Source organism: Onychostruthus taczanowskii, unplaced genomic scaffold, assembly GCF_017590055.1.
Source record: "Onychostruthus taczanowskii isolate IOZ18803 unplaced genomic scaffold, ASM1759005v1 scaffold8, whole genome shotgun sequence".
Taxonomy (NCBI): Eukaryota; Metazoa; Chordata; class Aves; order Passeriformes; family Passeridae; genus Onychostruthus; species Onychostruthus taczanowskii.
In genome coordinates, this window is record NW_024505892.1 from 11,017,364 (window position 1) to 11,031,251 (window position 13,888).

The 13,888-nt window shown below is 40.3% G+C and overlaps 1 protein-coding gene across 5 annotated transcripts in view; it reads left to right on the plus strand.

Annotated features, from left to right (window-relative positions):
* Positions 1 to 13,888, plus strand: part of MTHFD1L (methylenetetrahydrofolate dehydrogenase (NADP+ dependent) 1 like) — a 145,164-nt gene that overhangs the window by 86,448 nt on the left and 44,828 nt on the right. For all 5 annotated transcript variants that reach the window (XM_041423909.1, XM_041423905.1, XM_041423907.1 and 2 more), the window contains 2 exons: positions 8,715 to 8,822; positions 10,226 to 10,378. In XM_041423909.1, the coding sequence (XP_041279843.1) occupies positions 8,715 to 8,822; positions 10,226 to 10,378 (261 nt within the window). The remainder of the gene's footprint in view (positions 1 to 8,714; positions 8,823 to 10,225; positions 10,379 to 13,888) is intronic.

Genomic DNA, 13,888 nt, shown 5'->3' on the forward strand with positions numbered 1-13,888 from the left:
GTTGCTGCTTGTAGTTTAACATTTTTTTAGTCTTCATTATAGCAAGGATTTGTTTGACATTTGGTATGAGATGAAGAAATATATTGGGGGGCTTCAAATGAGAGCAGAATACTTCATATATGATTTTGGGAGTGCATATGTGTGGCAGTCATTTCATGGATCAAACACAAGACTTGGCCTATGACAAGTAAATACTGCACAATCTCCACTGTAAAAGTGTAAGAAAAGCACAGAAACAGATAGAGTACCCTGAAATGCTTACAATATTAGGAATTGCACAGATCAGGGGGATTGGTCAGGAGCAAGGATGAGTTTTCATATCATAGCCTTCAGAGTTTATAATATAGCTTAAAATATTATTGGCAGTAATTGAAGTAAATACTATGGTATTGTGTGGTTTTAGTATGGATTTTTGTCCCCTCTGCACAATAATCTCTATTAAGTTACTGTTGAGTTGGTTTCTTGCAGAGTGTTTCTCTTCAGTGTTTGAAGGATGGGTTTGTTTAAAAGGCCTCCTGAACTCTTTGTGAAATCATCTGTGGCGGTTTATTTTAATATATATTCTTGCTACATATGGAAAATATCAAAATATCAATCCTCTTATCACTGTAGACTTCCCTTCTGGGTTCAGTTTTCTTGAAGTATGGGTCTTTAAGTTGCAGCAGAAAGCTATTACTCAAAATAAAGTTGACTGAACCATTAAAAGTAAGTTTAGATAACTAGAGGGAGGAAAGGAGAGGATGGAAAAGCATCCCGTTCCCAAATTTCTCTGGCTTCAGTGCCTGTTCTTGATCAGGAGAAGGGGGGAAGCTATATTCCTCACTAATGCACGCCTGTTGAGTGACCTGCCTTCGCTATCCTGGCCTCCTCTCTTCTGCTGTGGTGAACTCTGCCTTGACTTAGAGCAGCCCTCCTCAGCCTGGGACTGAAGCATAGGTCTGAAGAAGGCAGGCACTGGGTTTTTAAGAGATACATTGCCCCTTCCTGCAAGCAGCTGGAGTGGAGTGGGCGCTGGGGAGATAGAAGAAAGGAGAAGGACAGGCATTTGGCATGAGGCAGGATCAGCACATCTGGCTGGTCACTGAGTTAGCACTGTCCCCTGAAAGGATGACTTGGTAACCTGACAAATGGCATTGAAGAGCCTCAAATCACCGGATTTATGCTGCACTGTAAAACTAAACTGAAGACTCTAAAGGTCACGAATGGGAGGGAAGAGAAGGGGTTGTTCCAACCTTCCAAATTTGTCAGATGACAACTTTTTTTGACAGTGCTATTATGCGTTTAGGTAATATCATGACAAATGAAAGTATTTCCAGGTTATACAGTGAAAGTTGATTGCACAAATATTTTGGTGGGGTGCAGTGCATTGCCTGGCCAGCCTACAGAAAAAAGGAGAGCTTTCTCAGCTTGGGACCATCCACTGGGAGCAAGGTTGAGTAGCAGCACTTCTCAGAGAGGCATTCAAGCAGTTGGCAGCCTCAGCCCTGGTATTTTTCTTCACCTGCTGGGAGCATAATAATAGTTTGGACAAATCTGGAGCATCTGAGTCCAGAGTTTTGTTTGTCCCTGCCTATGTTTTGCTGTGGCAGTATGGTGTGGGCTGTCACTTATCTCATTCCCTCCAGTCTTTGCTTCAGCTGTCATGGACAATGGGTCACTCAGAGGGGTCTAAGGGTAGCATGGAAACAGAGAAAATTCTGTCAGTGGTGGTTCTCTGTGCATTATATTCTCTTCCATTTATGGTCTCCCAAAGCAAGAATGAGCTGTTAGTAATGGAGGGGGAAGAGCCCCATCAGTGGAGGAGAAGGCTCCTTGGTGCATGTTTTGCAAGAGGAGGAGCAGCTCAAAGAAAAAGGCACAGGCAAGAAGGGCTCATGGGGCCTGTATTTGAGGGTACCAACTTCCAGGGGACTATCCCAAGGCAGAGTGTTTCTTTTAGTTTATAAACAGGAGTATTTTCTGTTTCCTCTACTAACACCACGGAGCTGCTAAGCCGTGAAAGCCATCCATTGTGTGTCTGCTGTCACAGCAGCCCAGCATACCTCTGCTCGTTTGTCTGGGAAGCAAATAGCTTCTGTGTTGTTCTCTGTACAGCATGGAGTTCAGTCATGTGTGGACCAACCTAATGGAAAGTCCTTAGGTACTGCTGGGGTGGGAATAAATAAAATGGTCCTTACTGGAATTTTTCCTAGTAACTGATGGTGATCATTTCTCATCCTGAAATGCAGGCTGTGCTGCCCTGCAGCGAATGCTGGCCTTTAAACTATTTCCCCCCTCACCTCTACTGCCAGTCAGACATCTACCAATGAAGCCACATTAAAGAGGAATTCCATAGGTCTGTACCACCCACTCCTCCCACTCCCATCCAAGAGATTTCTGTGGAGTCTGGACACTTGTTTCACTGAACTGGGTGTTCTAGGGTTGGAAGCTGTCTTTCTGCCACTCCATGTCTTTATTTGTGGATGTAGGCTCTTGACAGCGCTGTACTTTTATGTGTGTTTTCATTATTTCCCTATTCTTTGCATAGAACAATTTTCTTATGCACAGCTGGGATTTCAAAGTTGGGGAAATGGAAAATAAATCTCTAAGGCCACAGGCTTAGGTGTTGATTCACAAACTGTTTAGCTTGACTGAAAATGCTTTTCCACTAATTAAAAAAACCAACTCTTGTCCTGTGCCAGCAAAGGAAAAGGAGTGCTAAAGACTTGGAAATCCTTTTGTCAGCCACAGATCTTCTGGAACCAGAATATACGGATACTTTAATAAATGTGTTTTTATTTTATCCAAGGGAAAAGCTAGAAGTAGGAGTTCGAATGTGCAGAGTCAGCTATTGTTTTAGCACTGCACTCTGTCACCCCACACAGCACCTTCAGCCATACTCCCATCATGTTTTCATTTGGCAGCCTTCCCAAGAAGAGGAATGAGTGATGTCTGCATACTGTTTCACTTAGCCAACCAGCAATTCTTCTTTATTGCTTTCAGTGAATGTGTAAGTTTTAAAAAAAAAGTGCCACTGCCTTGCATTTCAGATTATATTAAGAATTTCTGCTAAAACACAAACAGCTTAGTAACAGTAAGCCCAGAAGTTCTCACCTTATAGTTAAACTGGCGATGTCATAATTAAAAGTAAGCATTGAGACTAAAGTGAATGTTTAAGGTACTTGAAGTATTAAATGTGTAAGTTACAAATAAATAGTGCTTTTGTATATTCTCTGGTTAAATGCATGCTTTTTCAACAGATTCATAGTTTTGTTGGAGAATAAAGTAGTTTTAAGTACTTATGTTGTATAACTGGGAAGGGATCCTGTCAGACAGTGCTGCAGTGGTGGGCATTCACTTATGGTACACAATTTAAACTAGACCAGGGCTTCTCTTGGAAGTGGGACTTAGCTGCAACCTAGTAGAATGTAGTATGACTAGGGACTCACTGCTGTTGTGTCTGGCTTCACAGAGATGTGTCCTGTTGGTGAGGAAGTCAGGAGGATGTTTAAAAGCAGAAGGAATTAAGGAGGAAGGGAATAGGGGTTGTTTTCAGCAGTCTCAGGGATTGGCTGTGGGGAGTTAAAAATATTAATTCCTTTCTCCAGTAGGCGAAGACTTAAAAAGTCAGGTGTCCAAATTAGGATGCAAAAGATGAAAATCTTGAGCATAGTCTCAGACCAGATGCCTGGTAATATGCATGCTTGGTTTCATGTAATACTGACTTTTGGCAGCGAGACTGAATCCCAGACAAGGTGTTGTCCCTGCCCCAACTTGCTTTTTGTGCTGGTAGCTTTCAGTGCTCAGATTTGAACAGTTTGAGCAATTCTTCCTGCTTCACATGGACTTTGCCTTTTTGATAAGGTGGATGTGTGCACTGATATGGTTGCAATAGGGTTTTTTCCCTGGGCTATGTTTTAGCCTGGATGACTGTCTCTGGTATGTGCAGCTGCACAAAGAGCGGTGCTGCCTCAGTTGCACTGGCACATGGATGAGTGTGAGCAGCAGAGGAAACAAGGATGAAAGGAAGATCTCTTGTAGCTGGTCTGCTGTCCGTGGAAATCCTTATCAAGCCCTACATGAAAAACTGATAATCTGAAGTCAGCTGTTAGAAGTGAAGGAAGAGATGAAGAGTGAAGAAAACGTGAGAAAAGGTTAGCAGAAATTAAGCACTGTTAGAAGATTTTGTAATAAGCATCACCACTTGGCATGTGTTGCAAGTGAGATGGACTGGAAGTGGCAGTATGGCTGGATGATGACACTGGTATGATTTGGTTTAGATAATCAATACAATCCTGGGAGTGACAGGCTCTCACCTTTATCAGTGCTGATTTTGTGGTTTAATCATTCTCTATTAAGTAATGAAATGTGCAGCTACATAGCTACTGTTTTTGTGAAAGCAGTTTGTGCTTTAGCACTTGTTATGCTTTAGCCCAGGAGATAATCCTATTTATGGTGTGGGTGCTTGGCAGCCCCAGCAAGCGCGTGTGTTTGTGCTTGCCTCAGAAGCAGCATATGGCTTTGGTAGCTCTAAATCTGTGAGATTTCAGAAGTGAACATTCTCTCTGGCAGGAGTGGCAAGATTGGTTGTTTCTGAGAGAATCCTACTGAATTGTCTGCAGATATTTGTACTGTGTGGCCCTGTAGCATCTTCTCATATTCAATGTAAGTTTATATAAGTATTTTATGACACCATTTTCTCAGGAAGCTGAAATTGAATTTAGAACAAATTCTCTGAAGCTGCCATAATTCCTTCAGCACTAGTACTAATACATAGTTGCATATCTATGAAAGACAGATTCTGTCCAAATTCATGGTATCTATTTTCTGTCACCTAATCTTCACCTAAATGTACTTAGTTGTGCAACAGTCACACCTTTACATAAGGGAACTGAGAAGAGGGATAGCTTTTATTGCTGATCATAAATCTTTCATGCTTTTGACACCCTGGGCATTTTACAACTTTCCTTCTCACCCTAGCTCTCCAGGTGGCAGAGGTGCTGTGGAATCAAGTTGCTGTTGATAGGGGTGCATCAACAGTCACCATTTACATGAGACTTTTAATCCTCATTTCCTTAAGAGTTTTTTGATGATGGCCTGCAAATGGTTGCATCAGCACAGCTAAGGGTGCAGCGCTGGAGTTTGCTAGTGGGAGTCAACAACTGGTTCAGGAAATTCCTAAGGCTATTGTAAAAAAATCTCAGACAAAAGAAAAAGTGAGAGATGATGTCCTGCTTCTGGACTGGACAGGGTTAATTTGTGCAGCAGATGGAAGGGAGCACAGCCAGGAGGTTATTCTATACAATGTTCCATCATGGGGGCAGGGGAAATGGAGTTGCTTCCTGGGAGAAGGCATTCCTGGAGAGTCTTGGTGACACTGAATTGGAGAGTACCATTCCCAAACCAAAGCAGATGTGAAATTACTCTTTTTTTTAAGTATCTGAGATATGTGGTTTCTGCTGGCAAGCATTTGGCCAAAGTATATAAGGCAAAAACAGAGTTCATGTGATTTTTTTTTTCTAGGTAAGTCTGGTATCAGCTGGAGCAAAAATCCAGCATAAAATCCCCTAATGATTTAGTTATTTGTGCAATAGGAGTTTAATTTTTTTAGCCTCCTTCTCCATGTCAATTAGCATTGTTGCTACATATGGTGGATGTCTTTGCCCATCAGTGAAACTATTTTGATAGCGAAGTGCTGAATAATCAACAGTTTTGTTGAGAACCTAAAGCTAAACAAGTGTCTGGTAAATCCAGGCTTCTGCTATGCAAAATGCCTCTTGAATAAATAGAACTTCTTTTCTGTTAAAATACCATTATGGCACTTTCAAGCAAAATTAATTTTTATTTATTGTGTAAAGCACTAGGTGTTTTTTAGTTTGGAAAGCATTTCTTTAAGTTGAAGTGAAGTTTCCCAGCAGTATTACTGTATTACTTGATAACTGAAACACGGGAAACTTTTTAGCTTGAAATGCCCTGTTACACTGTGATTCTAAAAGATAATGCCTTAAAAATCACACTAAATACTAGGAAACAGGTGGATCCTTAGCATGGTGTAGTGTACTCCTTTCCCTACTCCTGAAGCTTCAGGAAGGAAGCATATCTGAGAGCATGCATATGCATGGGCTATGTTAGTGTCCATAGCACATCTGTGCCTTCCTGCTGGTTTCTGTCTGAATTTGGCTCAGCCAAGACTCATCTTGCCTCTGCTGTGATTAAATAGGCTCCAACTCTGACACCATGTACACATTGCCTCACCTGTTTGTGTGAGCATGCCTGGCAAGAAGATGGCAGGCTCGGGAAACCACTTTTTTTTTGCCATTCACACTCCCACAACTCCTTCCTCAATGGTGGTTCTTCTGAGGTTACATTTGCAAAATCTGAGGTGTGGGGACTGACCCAAAAAGTATCTGACATTCTGGTTAAATAAAAAATAAACCAGGAAAAAACCCATAAATCCATAGGGATATGGTTTGACTGTCCAGCTCAGACTCAGTCATGCAACACACTGCACATATCCCAGGAGAAGCAGAGTGGCACCAGTGTCATTAAAGCATTCTCCTCTGATGTTAGCCAGAGCCCTGCTGGGTTTCTTTCGGAAAATACAGCTGTGGTCATTGGAAGGGGGCTGAAGGCGCAGTAGTTACACTGCTGTCAAATCAGTTTGAAATGTTTTGACACAAATGCAAGTTGAATCTAAATGTCCATGTCTATCTCAATGAATTTACTGAGGTTTAAGCAGAAAGCTGTTAGTTTCCATGTTGGCCCGCTGACAACAGGGAATGGAATTCCTTTTGCCTTTCCATTTGCCATTGCTGTTAGTCCTTTACTGCAAGCAAACAGCACCCAAAAGGCAAATTAACGGACATGTTTTGCATTTCTCCCACTGTGTTGAAAACTGCCATGGATATGAACATATTTAATAATCACCCTGAGACAAATTTCATCTCTTGATGTGTGTCCATGGCACCAAGTATTCCATTCAGCTTGGTGCTGCCAGGAATTATACCCAGGATATTTACAATGTGCTATCTCCAGTGCTGATTAGATTTTTTTGCCCTGCTTGGATTCCTGTAAAAAGCCTGATGTTGGGAATGTGACATTATTTCATCCAATTAAGGTGCAGTAATTGTATAGTGAGCATGTTCAGAAAGTGTCTTGTGAATCTTCTTTAAACCTGTCCTTGAAATTTCAAATCTGAGGGGGAATTTTATCTGAGCCTTAGTAGCTTTTAAATGCCTTACATTTAAGGTACTTGGAAGTCTGGAGAGATTATTTTCTTGTGATGCCTCTATTGCTGTAGTTCTTTATTAATGTGATCTTTGATTTTTCTAAAACTCAATCATAAATACAAAAAATATCGGCCTGACACAAACACTTCAACTGATGTATCTTTACAGAAAAAGAACTACTTCCAGGCAGGCATTGCAAAAATCTGGTTAACTGTGGAACTTCCTATAAATGCACCAGATGGAGTTCATTATTCACAACTTGATTAATTTCTTTCCTTTGTTAGAATAAAATGATACACTTCTATTTTGTGTTCTGGTGCTTTTTGTATTGCTTGAGACTACCAAGTCTTCTTCCCCAAGTGGTTATCTCTCTAGATTTTGTTTAGCACTTATTCCATTTGTGTTGTTAATTAAATATTCTACAAGTTACTGATGAGATATTCCCTTTAATCTTGCACACATTTCTGGCCATCTATAGTGAGCACAGAATTATCTGAACTCGTGGTAAGATCCCTCCTCCATCATCCTGTTCCTTTTGAGAGAAGTCAGATAATGGCTTGTTTAAAATAGGCCGGAGGAGTCACAATTGTTGTCTCCTGGGTCATTAAAAGCAAAAGGAAAGAGAACGAGGAAATAGGAAAGAGTTGTTTATTCTAAGTACACAAAAATGATGGCAGAAAAAGTAAATGCCTGATCTGGCCACAGAAAACTGTTTCTTGAAAATCTGTTAAGGGTTTTCTAACATTGAATGTGAGAGTCTGCCTCTGCCTTCCAATAGGAGCTGTGAAGGCAGAACTTGTTCAGTTTGAGCTGAATAACATGATGTGAATACTCTTGGAGACTGGGATTGAACTTAGTGACTTGAGGTTTGAAAATGAATTCTAGAATGCTTTCATATTCTTTTTTTTTAAGTGTCCAAAGTGCTTTACAATATAAAAGCTACAATTAAAAGTATGCATGCTAGAAAGTATAGGAAGGAATAATAATAATAATAATAGAAAATTACAATCAAAGGAGCAGTGATGGGTCTGGAATTTTCTGCTACAATTCCTCACTTCTCAGGGAAACCTTCCCTGGCTGCCTCCTCCCTTGCCTTGTCCACTTATATAGGTTATCTTTATTCTGAAATGAAACTTTCTTGTCTAGTGATCCCTGTTAACCCAGTGGAGATTAAGGTGTAGCTTATCTCTTCGCTCTCATAACTAAATGGCAGTAATTTTCTCCCCCCACTTCAGGTGAGCATAAGCTCACATTGTCGACTCTGTAATGCACAAATTGTGCAGTTTCCAGATGATGGAGTAGCTGAAATCACAGCTGTTAGTTCATGTACCTGTAGCTGTGTATCATATCCATCACCACTGCTCCTTACTTGGTCTCATCATGCTTTAGCAATCCTGTTTAACAGGGATGAATCAAAATGAGAGATTCAGAGACCTCACGCAGCAAACAAGATCCTAGTTTCTCTTGGCCAATGTTCATCCTTGTATTGTTTCCTTGTCTCTGCAGCTTCCTATTGTTGAAAAAATAAGGATCATTGCCCAGAAGGTGTATGGAGCTCAGGATATCGAGTTGTCTCCTGCTGCACAGTCTCAAGTTGATCGTTACACTCGGCAGGTAAGAGCACCAGGGAATTGTGCAGGCACATACCTTGGGAAAACTCAGGGTGTAACATGTTCTCAGACTGGAGTGTTGTGTCAAGCTTTGCTGAAAGGCATGAGCTTACCCATGCTAGTGAACTGTGGAGGTCAGTATGGGTTGGTTTAGATTTGGTAGAACAGAATGGCTTTAACCTGGAAGGTGATCTCCTGTGAGATATGAATGGAGTTCAGAATACTTCTGAGATTGTCCATGAAACTGTACTTTCTATGCAGTTTGGGTTACTCTCCTGAACCTGACAACTGCATATCTGCAAAAGTTGCTGCTAGCAAATGTAACCAATTTTAGCATAAGAGTGTTCATTTGTACTTGCAAAAAAGAGTTTGCAAACACAGTAAGACCTGTGCACAGCTATGCACATTGATAACAAAGGTCCCAATATTTATAAAATCTTTTTATTTCTTTCTCTTCCTATTACTTCCAAGGAGTTATGAATACTAGAACATGAAATACATCAGCTATCCTAAAGCGTGTGGGAGCATGTTACAGTTTGAAAAGTTTTGAAACCATGTGAAGAGGTGAATGTGGTTTATTGTAGTGGAATGGCTTCTGGACATAAATGTGACTGGAGCCTTTCTGTCAGAAAATAGAAACAATATGTCCAGGAAAAACTCCTGAGTAAACTTCAGCAGCTTGGTCAGACAAACAGAAGTCCTTGGTCAGACAGGCGGACAGCCATCTTCCCTAAAGTGCAAACTTCCGGAGAATTAATTTGATTTTTCTAAGTGGAAAAGGAGGTTACTTATTGTACTTGAAGCAAAATAATCCATGCCTTTATTTTTTCCTGATGTTATTCTCTAATCCTTTTTTAGTCTAAGTGTTAGTATATTAGGAAATATTTTCACAATGTCACCTAAAGAGTTGTCAGCACTGAGCTGCAGAGACAATTCCCTGAAGTCCCACTCTCCTCCTGGCCCTGTTTGTAAAAGGATTGAACAGAGGAGTGGAAGGTGCCTGACTCAAGATTAATCAATAACTTGGAGACAAATTATGGGCAGGGGGAGCTGCTGGGGCACTTTTCCTGATTTTCTCCCACATTTTCAGTAATTAGCACACTGGCATTAGTAAAGAGGGTGCCATCACCTCATGCAGGTTTTGTCTTGTTTAAAAACAAAGGAAAGCATCATGAGCACCATCTGTGTTTACCCCCAAGAAGACATTAATGCCTTTAGAAAATTTTGTACTCTGAATCCTGCTCTCAAGTTGCTGTCTAACTGGGTCATTAGAGCCCAAAGGGAGCGGCTGTACAAGAGTTTTCTAGAAGATAGTGATAACAAAACAAAAACATAATGTGCCTTTACTGTAATTTTTAAAACATTTTTCTTTTATTTTCTTTCCCTTTTTTTTTTTTTTTTTTTTAGGAGTTTGGAAATCTTCCCATTTGCATGGCAAAAACTCATCTGTCCCTCTCCCATCAGCCTGAGAGGAAGGGTGTTCCCACTGGTTTCATTTTGCCGATTAGTGATGTGCGAGCCAGCATTGGAGCAGGATTCATCTACCCTCTGGTAGGAACGGTGAGTGCAGAGCATTCAGCTCGGTAACTCCCCTTTCACCCAGCTTGACAGGGAAGTGCATTTCCTGTTTGCCTGCAAAAATAATGTGTAGAACCACGTGAGTTCTTGTTTTTGTATAATAATCTTATCTCAAACTTTTTGTAGCTCTATGTTGATAGGAAAAGATAATCAAGAAAATGCAATGTCATATAAGAGCCTTTGACTGTCAGGTCTGAGAGAATGGCTCTTGCTGTTGTTTTTAGGTTAGTCTAGGGTATTTAGGCACCCTAATGCTGCAGAAAAATTAATTTACTTGTCATTGCCTTTTCTTATTCAAACTTCAGTATGTAAATAACTAGTTAGATATTATTCTAAATTTTAAATCTTGTCCATCATTACAAACCATTTCAATGCATGTAGATTAAAGGAATTGTGTGAATTGTGTTGGAGAGTAAATTGCTCTTCAACTGATGAGCCTGATCTGCTCGCAGTCTTTGTGGACATCGCTACTGGTGCTGTAAAAGTAAGTTATGCTGGGAAGAAGTAGATTTTTAACTGCAGAAGTAATAGCACATTCCTTCTCCTTTATTAGAGATTTAAACAATGATGTGCTAAAAAGAGGCAATCATCATCCTTTCTTTCTATCCATCCTTACAAGTACAGACTCAGATTAGGAAGCTCCTGATATTTCTTCCCTTAAGGCCTTATCGAAATAGCTGAGAAGTGAGTTGGCTCATGCCTTTTGCCAACCAGGCACATCTTAATCCAAACAGCAGCTGAACTGCATCTGACGTCTCATAGCTAGAGTTATTACTTACGTGTAGTTGATTCACGGGATGGTGCTAGAGAAGGGATGTAAAAGCCATTGCATTTCCGGAAGGAGTACTCTCCCAATGTTATCTCATCTTCCCAGAGCACGGCCTGATTTCCTTGTGTAGCAGTACACTTAGGAAAGGTTGAAAATTTCTAATCTATTGTTTTGAATTCCCTCTGAAACAATCAAGTGTTTGAAATGAGGAAGGAAGTACTTTCTGACCAGGAGGGTTCCTGGAGTTCAGGAAACTGTGTCACTTTAAGTCACTAGGCTTGGGGATATGCTTTCCTTCTGCATGACCACATTATGCACATCCTCCAGAAGCAGAGTGCAGCTGTGTATTTAAATTGTGTAAGACCAAATTCCAGTTACTGGTGACAGGGGTAAAATTTGTCAGAACTTCTAGTATCTCCTTCATGACCTGGATTCAAGTTTGCACTGCAAGTTGTGTGTCATGAAGTTATGAGAAGGAATGCATGTGAGTAATGGGCAGTAACTAATTCAAATCCATGAGGGAGTTTTTCTGGTGGATGTCAGAATGAAATATTCTTGGGCTGAGCTTTCTGAATGTGTCACACCCTGCATGCTTTGCTATAAACTAGCTGCAGTTCAGTGTCATAAATCCATAGAAACTGTCCATAGGAGCAGTATAAACCAATCAAGTTCAAGGATTACCTCTTTCTGTTTCCATTTAGAAACCAAAAAATGAAGTTCTTTTGAAGGACATTTTGTATATGAGATTTCTTTTTGGAGGAGAGTGTAACAAATATGTCTAAGTTAGTTAGCCTGACTTTGGTGAGAGGCAGTATTAGCCGTGGAACTTCTCCCATATCCTGGGCTGGGAAGGCAGTATAGCCTGTGTTATGTATTCCAAGAGAGTTTGTAGGCGAGGTATTGTATAAACATAAGATCCCCAAGAGGTAAAAATGTAAATACATGAACAAAGATCATTGGTTGTTTGGAAAAATATTGCTAATGCTCAGGAATGTAATGTTCAGGAATGTGGGACAGAACACTTCTTGAACCATCACAATTGCTACAAATCAGAATGAATGAATGAATATGAATGTATTGCTAATATCGTTACCACACAGTTCTTTCTCTAGAATTAAATTTATAGCAAGAGGTCCAGCTTGCTGCCTTTCAGAGTGGAGAGTTGTGAGCATCATGAAACAAACTTTCGTAATATAATTGCACCATGACTTTTGAAACCACTTTTCTAATTTGTCACCTTCAGATTTTTTTGTGCGCGGCGTTGTCTGCAACTAAGTCTTAGGGTTAGTGTTACTTTTTAATCTGTGCAAAAAGAAATATTCTTGATGTCTAGTTTCAAAACTGAAAGCCATCCTTTTGCAGTTCTCTTACTAATAAAGCTATCTGAAAATGTCTGCAAGAGCAAAGGAAGTATAAAAGGGCATGTCCTGAAGGCTTAAAGTAGTTGGAAGTCAATGTTGTGAGTAGAGGGATTACAGAAATCCCAGTGACAGCATATGGTAAAAACAGCCAGTCATGACAGTGGACTAGATTTCTTTGTATAGGAAAAAAAGGAGGAGCAGCAGCATAATTTTTTTTTCCCTTCCACTGCTTTCTGGCTAATTGTATTAATGGAGAGTTCCCTTAATAACTAAGCTGCTCAAAATCTTTTTACAACTAAGGCTTTTCTGATGGCAGGAAAAAAATGCTGTTTTTATTAAAGTTGTAGTGATAATTCTGATGCTAATTAAATGTCAAATGCCATTCTCAAAGCATATCTTTTACCAGGTGAACTTCTCATATTCTAGCCTGTCAGAATTGATCAGTAAAGCAGGTCATTAAGAGTTTCTGCTCCAATGTAATTGGAAGAGCATTACAAATGAGAGAGATAAGTACTGCTGGAAGATAATAAACTATCTGCAGTAACTAGCATTTGTAGTTTAGCCTTGTCACTAGCACATGCAAAGTAATGAGATTTGTATTTATCCCAGCTCTGATACACAGTGCTTTTTTTTAGCTAAATATTTAGCATGTTGTCTTCATATTCTCTAAGCAATATTTGGTTTATGTTATGGTTGGCTCCAGTTCCCATACAGCATGGAAGTCTTTCCAGGAAAAATGAGCTGAGCCTTATCAGAGGAAATCAGCAGTGAAACAAGAGGTGTATTTAATTAACACTGGCACAGCTTTTATCCAAGTTCTCTGAGACCATGACCCAGAAGGCTACATCACTCTCACAGGTGGAGTGTTGACATCATTGCTTGGCTTAACAGAGTGATGGCAGGAAAGCTGCTGGAGTACATGTAGGAAACTAGTGAGGTCATTCACTAGCAATGCTTGGGTGTGGAGTTATTAGACTTTTTGTAGTTTGTGTGTTTCTCTCCACACCCACCCAAAAAGCCACAGCAGTTTGTGCTTTCTCACATTCAGCCACATTTCCATTGTTCCTTTTCATGTGAGTTGCAAGAATGCAGGAAGGTCATAGAAATAAAACCTGTTGCCTTTTGCTTCTGTGAAGTGATGCTACCAAATCACTGCTGCAGGAAATACATCAGTGTTTGAGTCACAGTGAGATTTGTAAGCACGTACTACTCTTCTCCAGCCATGCACTTTCATTTCAATGGGTTAAAATTACAGGCATGGTCACTCTGAAAATATGTGGAGCCTTTGGAGTCATGGCCAACTTCCAAATTCTCACAATGAACTGACATCCTTCAGATATCAACATATCTGAAGAAAGGTCA